Source organism: Nicotiana attenuata, chromosome 7 (genome assembly GCF_001879085.1).
Source record: "Nicotiana attenuata strain UT chromosome 7, NIATTr2, whole genome shotgun sequence".
NCBI classification, from domain to species: domain Eukaryota; kingdom Viridiplantae; phylum Streptophyta; class Magnoliopsida; order Solanales; family Solanaceae; genus Nicotiana; species Nicotiana attenuata.
The window spans coordinates 22,792,884-22,810,174 of record NC_031995.1 but is presented as its reverse complement, the minus strand read 5'-3'; the positions used below and the strand labels follow the sequence as shown (position 1 = coordinate 22,810,174).

The following is a 17,291-nucleotide window of genomic DNA, read 5'->3' as shown; positions in this document are numbered from 1 at the left end:
CAGCAAATTGTATTTTCTTTCTGTCCACTGTATTCCGGACGGATGTTGTATTGTATTTTATATCCTTATCAATAGATGCTCATGCAGTTGTGACACCGGGTTCTGGGATGGTTTTTAAATATTCTTGTATTGATTGCTAGTATTTAAGTTGAATTGAAGCAGTTATCTTTTACTTATGAAATTTAAAGGAAAAATCTTAGTTTTCAAAATTGTTAAAAATTGGAGTGTAATTAAGTATTTGGTTGGCTTGCCCGACAGCGGTGTCCGGCGCCATCACGACCCTTAATGGATTTTGGGTCATGACAAAAAATGAATGAATTACATAAATGAGACTGCTAAACTATAGGGAGCCTGTATAGGCCCAAAAGTAAACCTGGAAAACCAGGCCTTCAACTAGGTATGAACATGCCAATATTCTCATAGTGCACCCAATGGTATCCTGGTGTGTCAAAGTTCCCCAAGGGCCACGGGGACCCCGGGCAATGCTCACACCAGAAAACTTTTAGAGAAAACAGTTTGTGAGCAAGTTCTGGAGAGCCAGCCCAGTGTGTCAAAGTTCAGAGGAGTCTCATGGGCTCCTAGGCAGTGCTCACACTGGAGGGGCAGGACACTAGATGTTCTAAGAGTAGGAATTATAAACAGGAGATAGTTTTAAGAAAATAGTTTGGAACCTTGAAGAGGGGGTAAAATAGGAACAAACAAAGTCATTTTAAAACTTAAAATTCACACAAAAGACCCAGCAATCAAACAATAGACAAAAGAAGGATCACAATCATTTCAAGCAAAGCTTCACATTGCATAGATTCAACTTAGTTTACTAGTTGTTACAGGCTGAGTAGATGGAGATGTATTAAACAAGGAAATGGCATGCTGGGATCAGATTACCAATCAGAAAGTCATATACAAGGGGGAAGCAGGGACTAGGAGCGTGGAACTTATTAATCAGACATCTGTTAGGGGGTAAACACTTAAAACAGGGCAGACAAACATGCCAGTTGAGAAACAAGTAGACATAGGTCTAATTTACATATAAGCAAACATGTAAACATGCTGGAAGCAGGAAACACATAGGTCTAGTTAAAACAGAAAGTAAACATGCTGAAAGTAGGGAACACATAGGTTTAATTAAGACAGAAGTAGGCATGCTGAAAGTGGGAAGCACATAGGTCTAGTTAAAACAGACAGTAAACATGCTGAAAGCAGGGAACACATAGGTTTAATTAAATAGCAGTAAACATGCTGATTAGAAATAATAAACATAAAGCACATGGATCTAATTGGATAAAAGTAGACATGCTGATAACAGGAAACACAAATTTTAATCACATAGAGGTAGAATGATAGAAAAAGTGGAGACATACCAGTTAAGAAATAACAAGAGGAAAGTAAAGCAAACAGGAGCAAATTTCAAACCCTAAACAGTCTAGGTAATCAATCAATTACTCAAGAATCACGGGCAAATATTGAGGCGAGTAATGAAATAATCAATCAAACTAAAAACTGGAACTCAGTCATAAGAGAATCAGTGGAAAAAGATAATCAAACGCATAGGAATTTTAGAAAAGTTTTGCAGAAACAGACAAAGTGAAACCCTAGTTCTTAGAGAATATTAGGATCGATTAACATCAAGGAAAACAGAAGACCTTTAAAGAAAAATGCTATGGGAACTCGAAATCTTTTCTGATCCAAAGGGATTTGTAAAGCAAATAACAAGGAAGCAAAACCCTAATCTAGAGGGATACTAAAATCGATTAACAATAAAGAGAACAAGAGATTTTAAACGAAAACTACTGGATAAACTCAAAAACACTCCAGATCTACAAAGATCTGAAAAGATTCATATTGAAAAGATGAAGGTTTTGAGAAAAGGGTGGGGTAAAGGAAAATTCTAACCACAGCCACAAAACCAACGATACTCACAAACGTTGATAAACACAAGGCGGCGTTCATAAGGAAACGAAAAGCCTAGGTCGACTCTGAGTCGGACCTCTTCGAAGTTCCCTCAGAAAACAACGAGAATCGAACAAGCAGCTGAAGCAATATGTTAGATAGGGTAGCGAAACACCAAATGACCTCATATTTGGTCAGGGATCGAAGGGGTTTGGGAGGTTTAGGGGTGACGATGCATCTAGGGTTTGGGTGGTTTCAGAGAGAACGTAGAAGAAGAGGGATTCAAGGGCACCGGGGTAGACAAATGACTAGGGTTAGGGGGTCGTTTTGGATTAAAAATGGAAAGGGAGAATGTGGACCGTTGATCTCAGAGATCAACGGCCACGATTAGAGGAGATTTGGGTCGGGTAGGATTTTCATTGGGCTAAGGTTTGGGTTAGGTTTAAGTGGGCTGGGGTTTGAATTGGGAATTGGGACTTGGGGGGGGGGGGTTTCTAAGTTTAAACGTTAAGTAAAGGGTCGTAGTTTTTTANTCAAGGGCGGCGGGGGCAGACAAATGACTAGGGTTAGGAGGTCGTTTGGATTAAAAATGGAAAGGGGGAATGTGGACCGTTGATCTCAGAGATCAACGGCAACGATTAGAGGAGGTTTGGGTCGGGTAGGATTTTAATTGGGCTAAGGTTTGGGTTAGGTTTAAGTGGGCTGGGGTTTGAATTGGAATTGGACTTGGGGGGGAGGGTCCGAATTTAAACTTAATAAAGGGCTGTTTGTTAAATACCCAATTAATAATTTATAAAAATAGCTAATTAAATGATAAAAATGATTTTTATGCATGAAGGTGATTCAAAATAATTACTTAACATTATAAAAAATAAAAAAAATTATTTTTTTGTATAGATAATGTAGTTATGCATATGTATGGGTATTATTGCAAAATATGCACTTATAGTCTTAAAAATGCAAATGTAATCGTAAAAAATGCAATTAAAATATTTGAACACTCATATGAGTATAAATGATGAATTTAGATGACTAAATCATTGTAAAGTAATATGAGGGATAATTATTGAATATTTATATAATTAAAAATACAGAAATAAATTGATTTAAGGCCTTTAAAAATTATAGAAAAAATTGTAAAAACACTTGTGCATGTTTGTAAATGCATGTACAATTTTTTAAAAGTATGTATGCATGTTTAAAAGTATGCAAGGGAAATGGGTATCAACAGCTACGTACGCACGAGGTGACGAGAGTCCGTACGTAGCTACTAATTATGCCTATGTCCGGATAGTTTTAGGTTTACATCATGCCTTGTTGATACCGTTATTTGATCATGTTTATTATTTGCCTTGAAAAGAATTGAGATCGAGTATGCTTATTAAATACCTTGAAAAGAGTTAAAATTGAGGATTTCGAGACTTGAAAGTTTTCATTTGAATTTCGTCTTTTTGAAAGGAGTTTAATAATATTATAATAACTTAAGAAATGTATGTGCAACCGCGTCGCAAATATATTCCGCGAGCGGGGTAAATTTCCACTCTCTCATGGGAGCGGGCCATTCGCCTCGGCAGGTTAATAGATGCATCTATGGTTCGTGTCGTTCGACCCTCGGCAATGCACAATATAAATATTTATGTTGGATCGGGTCGTACGACCTCAGCATGATTAGCGCATAATTTAATTGGTTGCTTTGGAATTTATAATGATTGATATTGCCTCATTGGCCTGAGATATAAATTGTTAAATGATGAAAAATAAATTTGGAATTTTTTTATTTATAAAAGAATTATTTACTTACTTCATGATATTGAGCTTACAGCCGTTCTACATAATCCATGCTTGATTATATCATTGATATTTTATTTATAGCCCATAGTAAGTGTCGGAGTTGATATCTCGTCACCACTTCTTCGAGGTTAGACTGGATACTTACTGGGTACGTGTTGATTTACTTACTCATACTACACTTGCTTCACATTTTTGTGCAGGTACATATATGTCTAGTGGCCTTGTGAGAGCAGAGGCGTGTTTAATGCGGAGACTTAGGTGAGCTGCATTTCATATTACAGCCCGCAGCCAGCAGAGTCTCCTTCAGAGTATTTATATTTGTCCTGTCCAAATTGTATTGCGGACAGATGCTATATTTCATTTTTACTTCTTTGTTGATGCTCATGCACTTGTGACACCGGGTTTTTGAGGTGATTATGGGTTGTTCAGTATTGAAATTGTTAAAAATATTATTATTTACTCTGTAAATTCCATCATTTACTATTTGATTGAAGGAAATTATGATTTCAAAAATATTAAAATGAGAACTACATTAAGTATTTATTGTTGGCTTTCCTGACAGCGGTGTCCGGCGCCATCACAAGCTTTAATGAATTTTGGGTCGTGACAAGGCATTACCAACATCAACATTTGAAAAGTTGAGACAGAAGATTGGAATGCGCCATCTTCGGGAAATAAAGTGATGTTTGCATGAGGGGGAGTAAGATATGAGTTGTACTCTTTTCCCTTAGCCTAGGTCTTGTCCCACTGGGTTTTCCTGGTAAGGTTTTTAACGAGGCAACAAATAAAGCTTATTACATATATGTGTACTCTTTTTCCTTCAATAAGATTTTTTTCCCACATGATTTTTTTCTTAGTAAGGTTTTAACGAGGCATATTATCTATTTTTGGACATCCAAGGAGGAGTGTAATACTATTAGTAAATGTGGATGTTCACTAGCTACTCCCACTACTTTCACCCATGATATAAATAACCTCTTTCTATTCATCACTATTATGATTGTAACTCCCGCACCTCCATAACCCCTCCCATGATCTCAATTGTTAATGTCATGTTTAAGACAATCATTTTGTAACCTTCTATGTAATAGTATAAATAGAGGCATGAAATGTGATATTGGACACTTGATAAATAAGAAAGCTATCTCTTCTTCTCTTATTCTATTACTTATTTTCTTGTTTTATATTATTCCTTTGAGCTACATTTCTTAATAGAAAATGATTTTTGAAAAACTCATTTTTGAAAAATCTCCAAAAACTTGCAAAATTTCATAGACAAACACATTTTTGAAAAAAAAAAATCGAAAAAAAAATCTATAAACTAACGGTCCTTAGTTTAGCAAATCTTAACTTGGTCCTTAAAAACTACTCTAATAGTACCAGGCACAAGGAGTGTCCAGATTTGTAATTTGGGGTCACTTTTGATCCATAAAGAACCAAAATAATTCTTAACATTTAGAGATTAGACTAATAAATCCGATTATAGAAAAATAATCTCTCCTAGTCATTCCCCTAAGAAAAAGCATAAAAACTAATATAGGTTTTATCGGAGATAAAATTAAAGATGACTCCGATTTATAAGCATAGAGTTCATGAGATCAAAAGGTTGCATGCCTTTGGATAATGCATTAATGCTGAGGGAGAACAGGTACAAAACAAACTGGATGATATCAATCTGGAAAAAAAAAAAAAGGAGAAATCGAGTTTCGTTGAAGATGTGAATCCAAGGAGCAGCAGGTGGAAATTGGTAGAATTTAAGACGGCAACCATTAAAATATGGGCAGTTTGACAGGCGGTAAAAAAAAAAAAAAAGGGTAATGGTTGATACCTATGAAAGAAAGCCAATTACACCTTACGAGCAAAGCAAAGGCGAATTCAAGATTTTAATTTTTTAAGTTTTAAATTTTAGAACAATTATTTTAAGTGTTAATAATTGAATTCTAAATTTAATATGTGTACATATTTACTGAATTTATAAACAATACACTATTGAGCAAAATTTCTGGGTTATACCGAATTTGTATTGAGTTTCTACCTCTGCCCCTAGTTCAAGGGTTCAGAAAATTCTGAATTGAATCACCAAACTCATTTAAAGAAACACAGAAAACCATTAAAAATGCAACATTGCTTAAATAAAAAAGTTGAAGGAATAATGTTTTTACTTCACCAATGCCAATTCAATGAACCAAAAGACGAGGTATTTGGTACTTGGAATATAAACAATAAGACCAAATAACATAAGGTCCAAAAAGTATTTAATTTGGTTAACATTAGTGCATCTGTTCAGGGCCCAACACATTTCGACGTGCACATGCACATGCTGTCAGAGTTACTAAACCAAATTATCATCTCATAAGAAGAAGTACAAACTAAATGCGTCAAAGTGCAATTGCTAAAGCTGCAAAGGGCAAAAAAGACTTACCAAAACTTGGAAAATAACATGAGGACAAATCGTAGACCTATGTGAGATTCGGATGTTGGTTGAGGCCCAAACAAGACAAGGAGGATCCTAGACTAAACTTAAGATCCAACTTGGCTTTTGCTTTTTTGGAGGGTGGAATATGTTTGTACAATACAAAACAAAACAAATTAATTATAAGAGTAACAAATTCAAGTGAAAATATATGTTACCTGATTATGATTAAGTTATAAGAGGTATACATTCATTCGGTCGGTGTCGGTGTGGATAATACTTACTTGAATTCAGTTATTGGTGGAAGTTGAGGAAAGATATTGGAAGAATGAACTGCTATGCTATGTGCAAATAATATTGAAAACTTAAAAGATTTATCTTTTATACAATAAAGCATTAACCTTTTAAAGAATTAATATATACTCACAATGTAATTTAAGCGGCTACAACAAGTTATCCTGGTTCTGTTCCCAATTACCGACTCATTTTTGGTATAGATACTTAAGAGCCCGTTTGGATTGGCTTATTTTAAGTATTTAATATTTCCCCTGTTTCAATTTATGTGAATCTATTTCCTTTTGTTAGGTGTTTGCCATAATTTTCTTACCATATTTGGTTTTCCTATCTCTTGAAGGAAAAGGGCAATATAATTACCTTAACTAGGTTTTCCTTTTTGTAAAAAAAAATTATAAATCTCCAATATTTGGCTAGTCCTTTTTCTTGTAGGAAAAGGTCTGGACTTCTATAAATTGAGGATCCTTCCTTCACATTCAGTAGCATCCACAATGTAGCCATAGGGGGCTTGAGAGTCGTGTCTAGGGGGAGAACTTTACGGGACAAGTGTTAGTGTGTCACTTGTGTTTGCCTCTTCATGAGGTTGTTCTCTCGATATTTTGTACTCTCTTTTATTATAGTGGATTGCTCATCTCCGTTGTGGACGTAGGTCAGTTGACCGAACCACGTTAAATGTTTGTGTCTCTTATGATATTTCTCCTTTGTTGTTGGATTTATCGTCGCTCAAGGTTTGCTATGCTAGCTTCCGCATGACACTTGATTTTTTCGGTCCTAACACCTTTTTGGTCCGTTTCAAAAAGAATGAACCCTTTCTAAATTTGGTAACAATTTAGCTTAAACTTACAATTCTACCCTTAATGAGAAGCTTTTATAACCACAAAAATACTCTGAGCCCCTTTTTGACTTGTTTAGGACCACAAATTCCAAAAGTCTTCATTTTTTCTTAAACTCCGTACCCAGTCAAACAGGTTCACATAAATTGGAACGGAGGGAGTAACTTTTAAGCTACTTTGTAGTATTTGGATAAAGTAAAAAAGTGCTGTTAAACACTTATATTTAAGCTAAAAATGACAAAAATAAGTCAAAAACTTAAAGCTAGAATTCCTAACTTATGACTTTTGGCTTAAAAGTCACTTACAACAAACCCATCCAAACGGCTCTTACTTATACGTGACTTATAAGTAACTTGTGTAAAATCTATATTATATCAAAGTTCGAAGACAAGTTATCTCATATTCTACTAAACTGAAGTACCTCTTTGGTATGATTGAAAAAATTGTAAGGTCTCTTAAATAAACGTGAAAAAAACGCCATCAGGTAAGACTTATTCTTTCTTAGGTTGTCCAACTAAATATATTATTGGTAAACTTAGCTGTTACATTATGAGAAAGAAGTTAACAAATATTTTGTTGATGCTGTAATCAAACAAAAATACAGGTTCCATCACATGGTATGTGCTGGCATGAGCTAAGTATTTGCCTTCAAATTCCTCCCCATATTTCCATTTTTGTTCCAATTAAATGCATACACCTCCCTTTCTCCTTTCTCTCTCACACATCAATTTTTTAATTTTATGTCTTTTTCTTCCTCCCTCTCACATAAAACATTTACACATATCTCTGTCTTTTATTTTCATAGTCTTTGTGTCCACATTATATTGAATAAATACGCAACTGTTTTACGAGCACATGATGACATCCAATCCCACAACATGGCCTCTCTAATCAGCCCCATTTGACAGCTTTTTTCCTATAAATAAAGTATAAAAAGACACCTCAAGAATCCCATGTGGGACTCCAGCTTATTTTTGTAAGGACAAGAAAAATTTTAACTTTGTTTTGTAGCCATGGATTTGTTTGATGATACCTCTATTCCATCTTCTCCTAAAATCACTCAAGATGACCAAATGGAACCTGGATTACTTCTTGAGGAAAGTTGGTTTTTTGGTAATTTACTTGATAGAAAATCAAGAATGTTGAGATGTTATTCTGATCCTTGTCCTTCCTCTAAAAATACTCAAGATATGTTAGCTGGAAAATCTTTAGAAGAAACATTTTCTTCACTTCAGAAACTTCCAAAAGGAGAAAGATTAAATCTTGATTCACGAAGAAGTAATCCAAAATTACAAAGAGCATCACAGAGTAGTAATTTGGAGAGGACACCTTCTTTGCCAGTTTTTGTAGACTACAAAGATGAAATCCAAGATGAAGAAAGTGATTTTTCTATGGGAAAGTTGATTAGACAAGCATCTATAAACCATGTAAAAGTCTCATCACATCCAAAACAAACTTCACCACAGAGTTGTCTGCAGAGGGCACCTTCTTTGCCAGTTTTTGCAGAAAGGGAAGAAATTCATGATGAGGAAAATGAATTTTCTATGGGAAAGTTGATAAGACAAGCATCTTTAAACCATGCAAGAGTCTTGCCTCCTAAACATACTTCAAAGGTATTGTTACAACTCACTATTATCCTACTTAAATTTCCAACTTATTTGAGTTTTTCTTAGATCTAATTGTTTCCAAGTAGCTTTTAATATGGTTTAGACCCGAGGCAGATGAGATAGGGGTAAGGTCTGCGTTCATATTACCCTCCTCAGATCCTACTAGTGGGATTACACTCGATTTTTTGTTGTTGTTGTTGTTGACCCGAGACATATGAATCTTATGACTAATGAATTGAACTAAACTCGGTATATTCGACACATAATTTGAATACACACACACACATATATATATATATATATATATAACACATTAAATTATAACTAATATTAAAATCTGAACCATAATCTCAAAAGTACAATGAGTTAATGTTCTTCCTTAAAGGTTGAACCCCTTAACTTCAAATACTGAATCCGCTACTTGTTTAAACCCTTAGTGGTATTTGTTTTCGTGGTATATTATTAGTTCAACCAAATTCATTTGTCACCATGTCGCAGGGTCTAACCAAAAGTCCAACCATATCAAGCACCATAAGGCAGCATTCAAGGAGAAGACAAGAGCAAAAAAGCAAGACTAGAAATAGTTCAAGTGAGATTGAAGATTTGCAAGGTTTTAAGAACTTAGATTTAACCTATGAAAAGAAGGATTCAATCCCAAAAATGGCAAATACAATTCCAGGATACAAAGAGAAGAACAAGAAGACACCTGTTGGCTTATCAGAATTAGACAAGATCAGAAAACCACCTTATTCACCAGAAGATCACATGAAAGAGCAGATCAAGTTTTGGGCTAGAACTGTGGCATCTAATGTGCGCTAAAAATACTGATTTTGGGATTTTAATTTAGGATATTATGCTGATTTTTCACTCTCTCATTACAGAAACAACCTCTGTTTCTACAACTAATAACCTTTGCCATGGACAAATTGTTACAAAACTTGTTGCATAATTAAAGTATTCATTGGGGGAATAATTCTGTAAAACATTTGATAACTGCTATTCGAAAAGATTGATTTTTCGCAACATTTTTACGTGTTGCATCTGAATACTAGCTATAACATGTTATTCTGCTTGTACCTAATCTATCAGCTTAGTCTATCAGAACATTTCTGGATTTAGTGCATTTTCAATGATCAATTTCAGTTTACGCCTAATAAATCTATTTGCATTTTGTGGAGTTTAAGGTGGTAAGGTTTACTTGTTATAATGTGCCAAGATAAAATGAAACTCTTATCAATTAAAACTTGATGGCATAAATATAAGTTCCCTAGAGATGTTTTGATATTTTTGGCCGTGTTATACAAGCAGTTAATTCATGGGAAAACATTATAGTTTGTAAATAAGAAAGGAAAAAACGTAGAAGTCATGTGAATTTTCTTTTCAGGTTAACTTATAAACGAATTTCTCCTAAACTGAAAATTGTTGCATAGTTGCTGAAAATGGTGTCAAATAAATCTGTTTCCATGTTCTTGGCTTCTTGCTCTGGCCAAACATGGACTAGGAACGGCATTTTCTTTATTGTTAAGTATTTATCTGGATTTTCTTACTATAATTTATTTTTTTTTTATCTATAGAAGAAAAGGTCAACATATTGTTAGGTGTTTGCCATAATTTTCTTACCATATTTGGTTTTTCTATTTCTTGAAGGAAAAGTGCAATATAGTTACCTTAATTGAGTTTTCCTTTTTATAAAAGGAAATTATAAATTCTTTCATGTTTGGCTAGTCCTTTTTCTTGTAGGAAAAGGTGTGGACTTCTATAAATTGAGTATCCTTCCTTCTCATTCAGTAGCATTCACAATGTAGCCATAGGGGGCTTGAGAGTCTTGTTTAGGGGGAAAATTTTACGGGACAAGTGTTAGTGTGTCACTTGTGTTTGCCTCTTCGTGAGGTTGTTCTCTCGAAATTTTGTATTCTCTTTTATTATAGTGGATTGCTCATCTCCGTTGTGGATGTAGGTCAGTTGACCGAACCACGTTAAATATTTGTGTCTCTTTTGGTAGATTTCTCTTTGTTGTGTGATTTATCGTCGTTCAAGATTTGTTTTGCTAGCTTCCGCATGACACCTGATTTTTTCGGTCCTAGCACATATTTATCATGAACAGGAAGGATTCTCAATTTATAAAAGTTTAGTAACTTTTTTTGGACAAACACGATTTTGAAAAATAATTCAGAAGATAGGATATTTTGTTTATGGGCAAACAGGTCCTAAGATTGCTTTTTAAATTCATACTTATCAATATTTTTAAAGAAGATATAAGAAAACCAAAATAACTCTGCAAGCAAGGACTTAAATAATCTTACTTTTAATGACAACAGGAAACCACCAAAGAAAAAGAACAAAAAGGAGAAAGAAAAAAAAAGAAGAGAAAATGCTAAATTCAGCCAAAAAGCTTCATATGATCTATTCCTTTATCCTTTTCGATACTTTGGAAATGCAAGATTCATGATCCATAAAGTTGTCACATTACTCCAAAAAGAAAAAAGGTAAACAACAAAGAAAAGAACTGCTTAAGTCATGTGTTTTGTGAGTTACTTTTTAAATTTTGTTTTCTAAGGTGTCAAAGTGTAGGTCGTCGATAAGGGTGTAAATGGATCTCTAAAAATCGATTAAATCGATCGAAACGACCCGATTATTAACTTTCTTTTAATAAAATCTTAAATTTTTATATAAACTATAATCGTTTTGATAATTAGGATAAACTTTTAATTTTATAAAAATAAACCAAAAAAAAATACCGAACTATCCCGAATAATTTTATATAAGAAAAATAAATTTTTATATTGAGTTTAGAAATAATAAATATTAATTTTTTCCTTGGGTCTTGTGATTAAGGAAATGTTTACAAGTCAACAAGTAATTAAAGCCCAAAATCTCAGCTCTCAAACCTATTATGCTACTCCTATTGAAATTAAATTATTTCTAACTATTATCTTGAGTAGCATGCCACAGGTATTCCAGCGATCTTGAGTAGCAAACTATAAGGTATTGAATATCTCTTTTCTCGTATGATTTAGATTTTTGTTATTGTATACTTAATCTTCTAATAGACTATATTCTTGAGTCCAATCTTGGCTAATATATTCCAACTCGTGTGATCTATATTTTTATTGTTTTTGGTCAATTTCTCTTACTTTGTAGTAGAATAATGGGATAAATCTCTATGGATAACTTTCATATTCCCTTGATTCAACGTCTTTTAAAATGTAAAAATGTCTAGAGAGTTTTGCCGAAGTCCTAAGTAAGTATGTATTTTATTGTGTTCTAACATCTATTAGTAACTCTTACATGACATTTTAAGAAAAATATCAAAAATTAACCGAACTATACAAATATCGAAGAGAAACCGAGATGTTGGGACAGTTTTAAAAAGTTTAATTTTTGTTATACAAAATAAAATAACCGAAAAAATGTTATTGTATGTATTTTATAAATTAGCTGACCTAACTGAACTATGGACACCCCTAGTTGTAGACACCCTTTTGGCATTTGCACTCATTTTTGTTGCAGAGTAGATGTTATATTTTTCAAAAATACCCTGTTAATATCAGAAAATAAAATTCATTTAATTTGAAACTCACTTTTTTCATTGTTGTGCTTTAATCTTTCTTTAGTTTAATCAAGGGCATCCTAACTTTCACACTTTTGGCATGATCTAAACTTACTTTTTCAGAAAATGTTTTTCTTCATTAAATTGTTTTTCGGTATTTGGCTAATTAGTGTTGAAAATATTGTCCTCACTGAAAAAGTTTTACAAAATATATATGACTTACATAATTAAGGGGCATAAGCCATTTTCCTTTAGTATTGAAGACAATTACCAAAGCATATTCTCAAGCCATATCACCCACCTTCTACAATAACCGTGTAATGTATTATCTTTATACCTAATCATTCGCCAAAAAAATGACATACACAATACAGCAAGTTGGTTTGCAGTATGTCATATGCAGCGTAAGAGTATATAAATATTCTCGGAATCAACTTATTCGTTTTCATAAAAAAAATTTTTAGGTAGGCATATCATCAGAACAATAAAAACAATTGTTTCCTCATCATCTTTCTCTTTGTTCATTGATTATTTATTTATTTTCTTGTGGTCTGAAAGTAAATGATAAATATCTATTCAACATTTGATGTGACTGGAATGCTTAAGAGTGTCAACTGAAATATGAAAACCTAAAATAGCAAAACTAGTTCAACTTATTAATTACTTCATACAAGTTAGCTATACGATATTTCTCCTAACATCTATCATTCAGTTAATTGAGTAGCGGATATCTGTTTGTCAAGATACCACGTAACATAAGAGTGAGGCGCATATCACCTAAGTATGTGTTATTTGTAACACTTTGATTCCATTTTCGACTTAATATTCACCTCTTAATCGTCAAACAAGTTTGCAGACAATTTCTCAATACTTGAGTAGTGAATTTAGATAGTAGAATACAAGTATTTTAAGCTTAAATCTCTATCACTATACTAAAGCAGATTTTGTGACAGTAACTGATCTAGTGAAATAATCATATGCGAGCCAACCGCTGCTAGCTATATACAAGTTTGATGATATGATCAGTTCCTACAGATATCACTTGCCATTTAATAATCATAATATCGTTTTGTTTGTAACCTTTTTCTGGTTTGCCAGATCATAATAACGATAAGCTAATTTAGGAAACAACAGCAGTTGCTTGACAAATCAATATGTTCCTACTTGCAGCAGCAGTATACATGCATGTTAAGGCAGAAAAAATTAAATAGTAATGATAAACTTGTACATTAATCTAGTTATGATGCTCGTTAGTTAGTTTCTCTTTATTGCCCCGTTGTTAAGGCAGTGTTCACTGTTGTTGGAGTGTGCTTTGGTTCTCTTGTCTTCCGCTGTTGTCAACACTTTGAGTAACTGTTATGCTTTTCAAATGATCATCGCTACAAGCTGCTTGAAAATCAAACAAGGCAGTTGAATTTGTGTCCAACGTATGCAGAACAATAACAACTGAAGTAAAAAACATTGGGATTGGACCAAAGATCCACAGCAACAATGTGGCAGCAAGATATAGTGCCCTCATACCAATCGAAAAGCAAATGCCACCTCTAATTACTAATTTCTCAACGTAGCTTGCTGGAAATTGATTGTCTAATGGTGTGCTTATTAGGAAAGTAGAATGAACATAATACACTGTAGTGTGCCCAAAAGATCCAAAAGCGACTAGAAAACAGGATAATATAGAAATGAATTTCATGGAAACTATGGAGGGACTTGTTTCACCATAAATAATTAAATTGATGCTACAAATGGTTTTGGAAGAGGTTCCTAACCATGCCCCAATTAAAGAGGTTAAGACTAAGGAAATTGATGACATTGCAGTTGCTGCTGATATGTTGTTACTGATCACTGATAAAGCTAGGGCTCTGTCCTTAACTTCAGCCTGCAAGTATTTATTAAATTTCTTAATAAGTTGTAAATTACCCGCTTATATATATATGTATGGGTCAAAATCTATCTTTACAATACTTAAGTCAAAATAGAATTGGTGGAACGTTCCCAGCTGTCGCTTGTCTAAGTGATCTAAGAAGCGGTGAAGTCCGTCGTCGAAGAGTCAGCAAGAGCTGAAGCCGAGGAGTCATAACCAAAGACGAAGGCCGAGGTCGAAACCCCTGACAGAGTTGTAACTCCTAGTTTTAAGATAAGACATAAAAGAGAATATTCTAGTGGATTTTTTCTACACTTGTACTGTTAGGGGTTTTAGGAACATGTTCCCTATAAATATAAAGAAACACAATGATATGGGACATGTGATATTCATTTTGTAAAATACACTTTGACTTTAAAGGAGAGAATTAGATTATAACGACCCGATCGGTCGTTTTGAGCATTTGCACTTCGCTCAGTTGTTTGAGGGCATGAGTAGCTGCGTATGATGTATTATGACTTATGTGAATCGTCGGTTTTGGTTTTTAGGTTATTCGGGATTCATTTGGAAGAATGATTCTCAGCTAGAAGCTTTAAATTTGAAAGGTTTGACCAAGTTTTGACTTTTTATAATTTGACCTCGGATTGGATTTCTGATGATTCCGTTAGCTCCGTTGGGTGATTTTGGATTTAGGAGCGCGTCCGGATTGTGATTTGGAGGTCCGAAGTAGAATTTGGCTTGAAATAGCGAAAGTTGGAATTTTGGAAAGTTTGACCGGGAGTGGACTTTTTGATATCGGGGCCGGATTCCAATTCTGGAAGTTGGAGCAGGTCCATAATGCCTGTGCAAAATTTGAGGTCAATCGGACGTGATTTGATAGGTTTCATATCGGTTGTGGAAGTTTGAAGTTTCAAGTTCATTGATTTCGAATTGAGGTGTGATTCATCGTTTCGATGTTGTTATGTGTGTTTTGAGGCCTCGAGTAGGTCCGTGTTATGATATGAGACTTGTTGGTATGTTAGAACAGAGTCCCGAGGGGCTTGGGTGAGTTTCGGATAGGTTTGGGTTGTGTTATGCTCATTTTTTATGTTTGGACGTCGTTTTTCAAGCATAAATGGTACTACATTAAGCAAATGAGCTCCGATTTTTGTTTTTACTGAAGCATTAGATCCGCATCATAATTACGGAGCCATAGCAAAAAGAATCGTCGAATTTGAACATCGTATGAGGATTTTTATGGTCATTTTACTAAGAATTGGGTTGCTAGATTTCTCAGATTAATTACGAAATTATCACTCAATTCATATTTAAAAATCTGCATTATTTTCAAATATTGAAACCAACATATCTCCTTCAATATAAGGTCAAATGGAGTGATTCAAGAGCCCAACTTGACTATAATTTCACAAGAAATCCATTGGAGGCATCAAAAGTGAGTTTCGGGATCGTTTGGCATGAGAAGCGAGGCAGAATAGCTGGCAGGAAAATATATAAAATAAGGGTTTGTTCATTTGGTCATATTTTGAGTTGGGGAGCTCGGATTTCGGCGATTTTGGAGGCGATTTTTATCATATGGATTGGAGTAAGTGGTCTTTACTCGGTTTTGGTTATATTTGATGAATCCATCTTCGTTTTCCGTATTTGATTGATGATTTCAAAGTGAAATTTGGGGATTTTTGCCTAAAGTTTCATAAAGTGAATTTTTAAGTTTTGAACATCGATTTGGAGTCGGAGTTGGATGAAACTAGTGTGGTTGGACTCATAATTGAATGGGTTATCGGATTTTATGAGCTTTGTCGGGTTCCGAGATAAGGGCCCGGGTTGGGCTTTTTGGCCGATTTTGGATTTTTGATTAAAGATTCGACCTTTTTTTCGATTGGGATTGGTTCCTTTAGCACTGTTTGATGTATTTGAGTTGTTTTTGGTTAGTTTCAAGCCGTTTGGAGGTCAGAACGCGCGAGATGACATTTTTGGAGCATCGCTTGGCTTGCTCAGTATTGGAGTTGGCTTGTTTGAGGTAAGTAACGATTGTAAATCTAGTTCTGAGGGTATGAAACCCCGGATTTTGTGTCATGTGACTATTTTAAGGTGACACACATGCTAGGTGATGGGCGTATGGGCGTGCACCGTTGGGATTGTGACTTGGTCCGTCCCGTATCTACTATAAAGTTGAGTAATTTGTTAAAACTACATGCTTCTTACGTGTTTTAGAAAGAATTTATGTAAATCAAGCTGGATGCCATGTTTAGGCCTTATGCCAGTGTTGTTTGGACCCTTAGAGGTCTTTTATTGCTATACCCTCATTGTTTTCGATTGGAAATCTATACTCAGTCATGTTTATACTTATTTACTGCATAACTCAGTCTCTATTACTCCAGTTTGATGCATCATATAAATGTTGTTTGGGACGAATACGTTGTTTTCTGAGAGCCCAAGAGGCTAGAGAGGTTATGATTGAGTGAGGCCGAGGGCCTGATTTGTGAGGATATTTATGGGATCGGGCTGCACGCTGCAGCATGTATTACTGATTTATGACTGAGTGAGGTCGAGGGTCTGATTTGTAAGGATATTTATGGGATTGGGCTGCACGCCACAACATGTTTTATTGATTCATGACTGAGTGAGGTCGAGGGCCTGATTAATTTATGCCATGATTGGCTTGTTATAGCGCTTGGGCTGAAGGAGCCCCTCCGGAGTCTGCACACCCCCAGTGAGTGCAGGTACCTACTGAGTGCGAGTGCCGAGTGCTGAGTGACTGGGAGGCATGAGTGATAGTGAGGTTTGCCCGAGGGGCTGTACATGAGTGATGGGGAGGTTTGCCCGAGGGGCTGTATATGAGTGATGGTGAGGTTTGCCCGAGGGGCTGTATACGAGAGAAGTTTGCCCGAGTGGCTATTTATGATTTCATCATTTTGCTCACTTTTGCATTGAAACTTTGTTCGAAAACTGTTGGAAGACGTTTTTAAATGATTTTACTGGAACTGGATTTAAACAAGCTGATTTGATTCAAACTATGGTTTTAAAAGCGTGCCGTATTTTACTGAGTTTC

At 34.8% G+C, this 17,291-nt stretch overlaps 1 protein-coding gene across 1 annotated transcript; it reads left to right on the top strand.

The window, feature by feature from the left end:
* Positions 7,952-9,946, top strand: LOC109228796. The gene is made up of 2 exons (XM_019393999.1): positions 7,952-8,834; positions 9,327-9,946. Exons 1-2 carry the CDS (start codon positions 8,235-8,237, stop codon positions 9,645-9,647), a joined length of 921 nt encoding a protein of 306 aa, XP_019249544.1. The 5' UTR covers positions 7,952-8,234; the 3' UTR covers positions 9,648-9,946.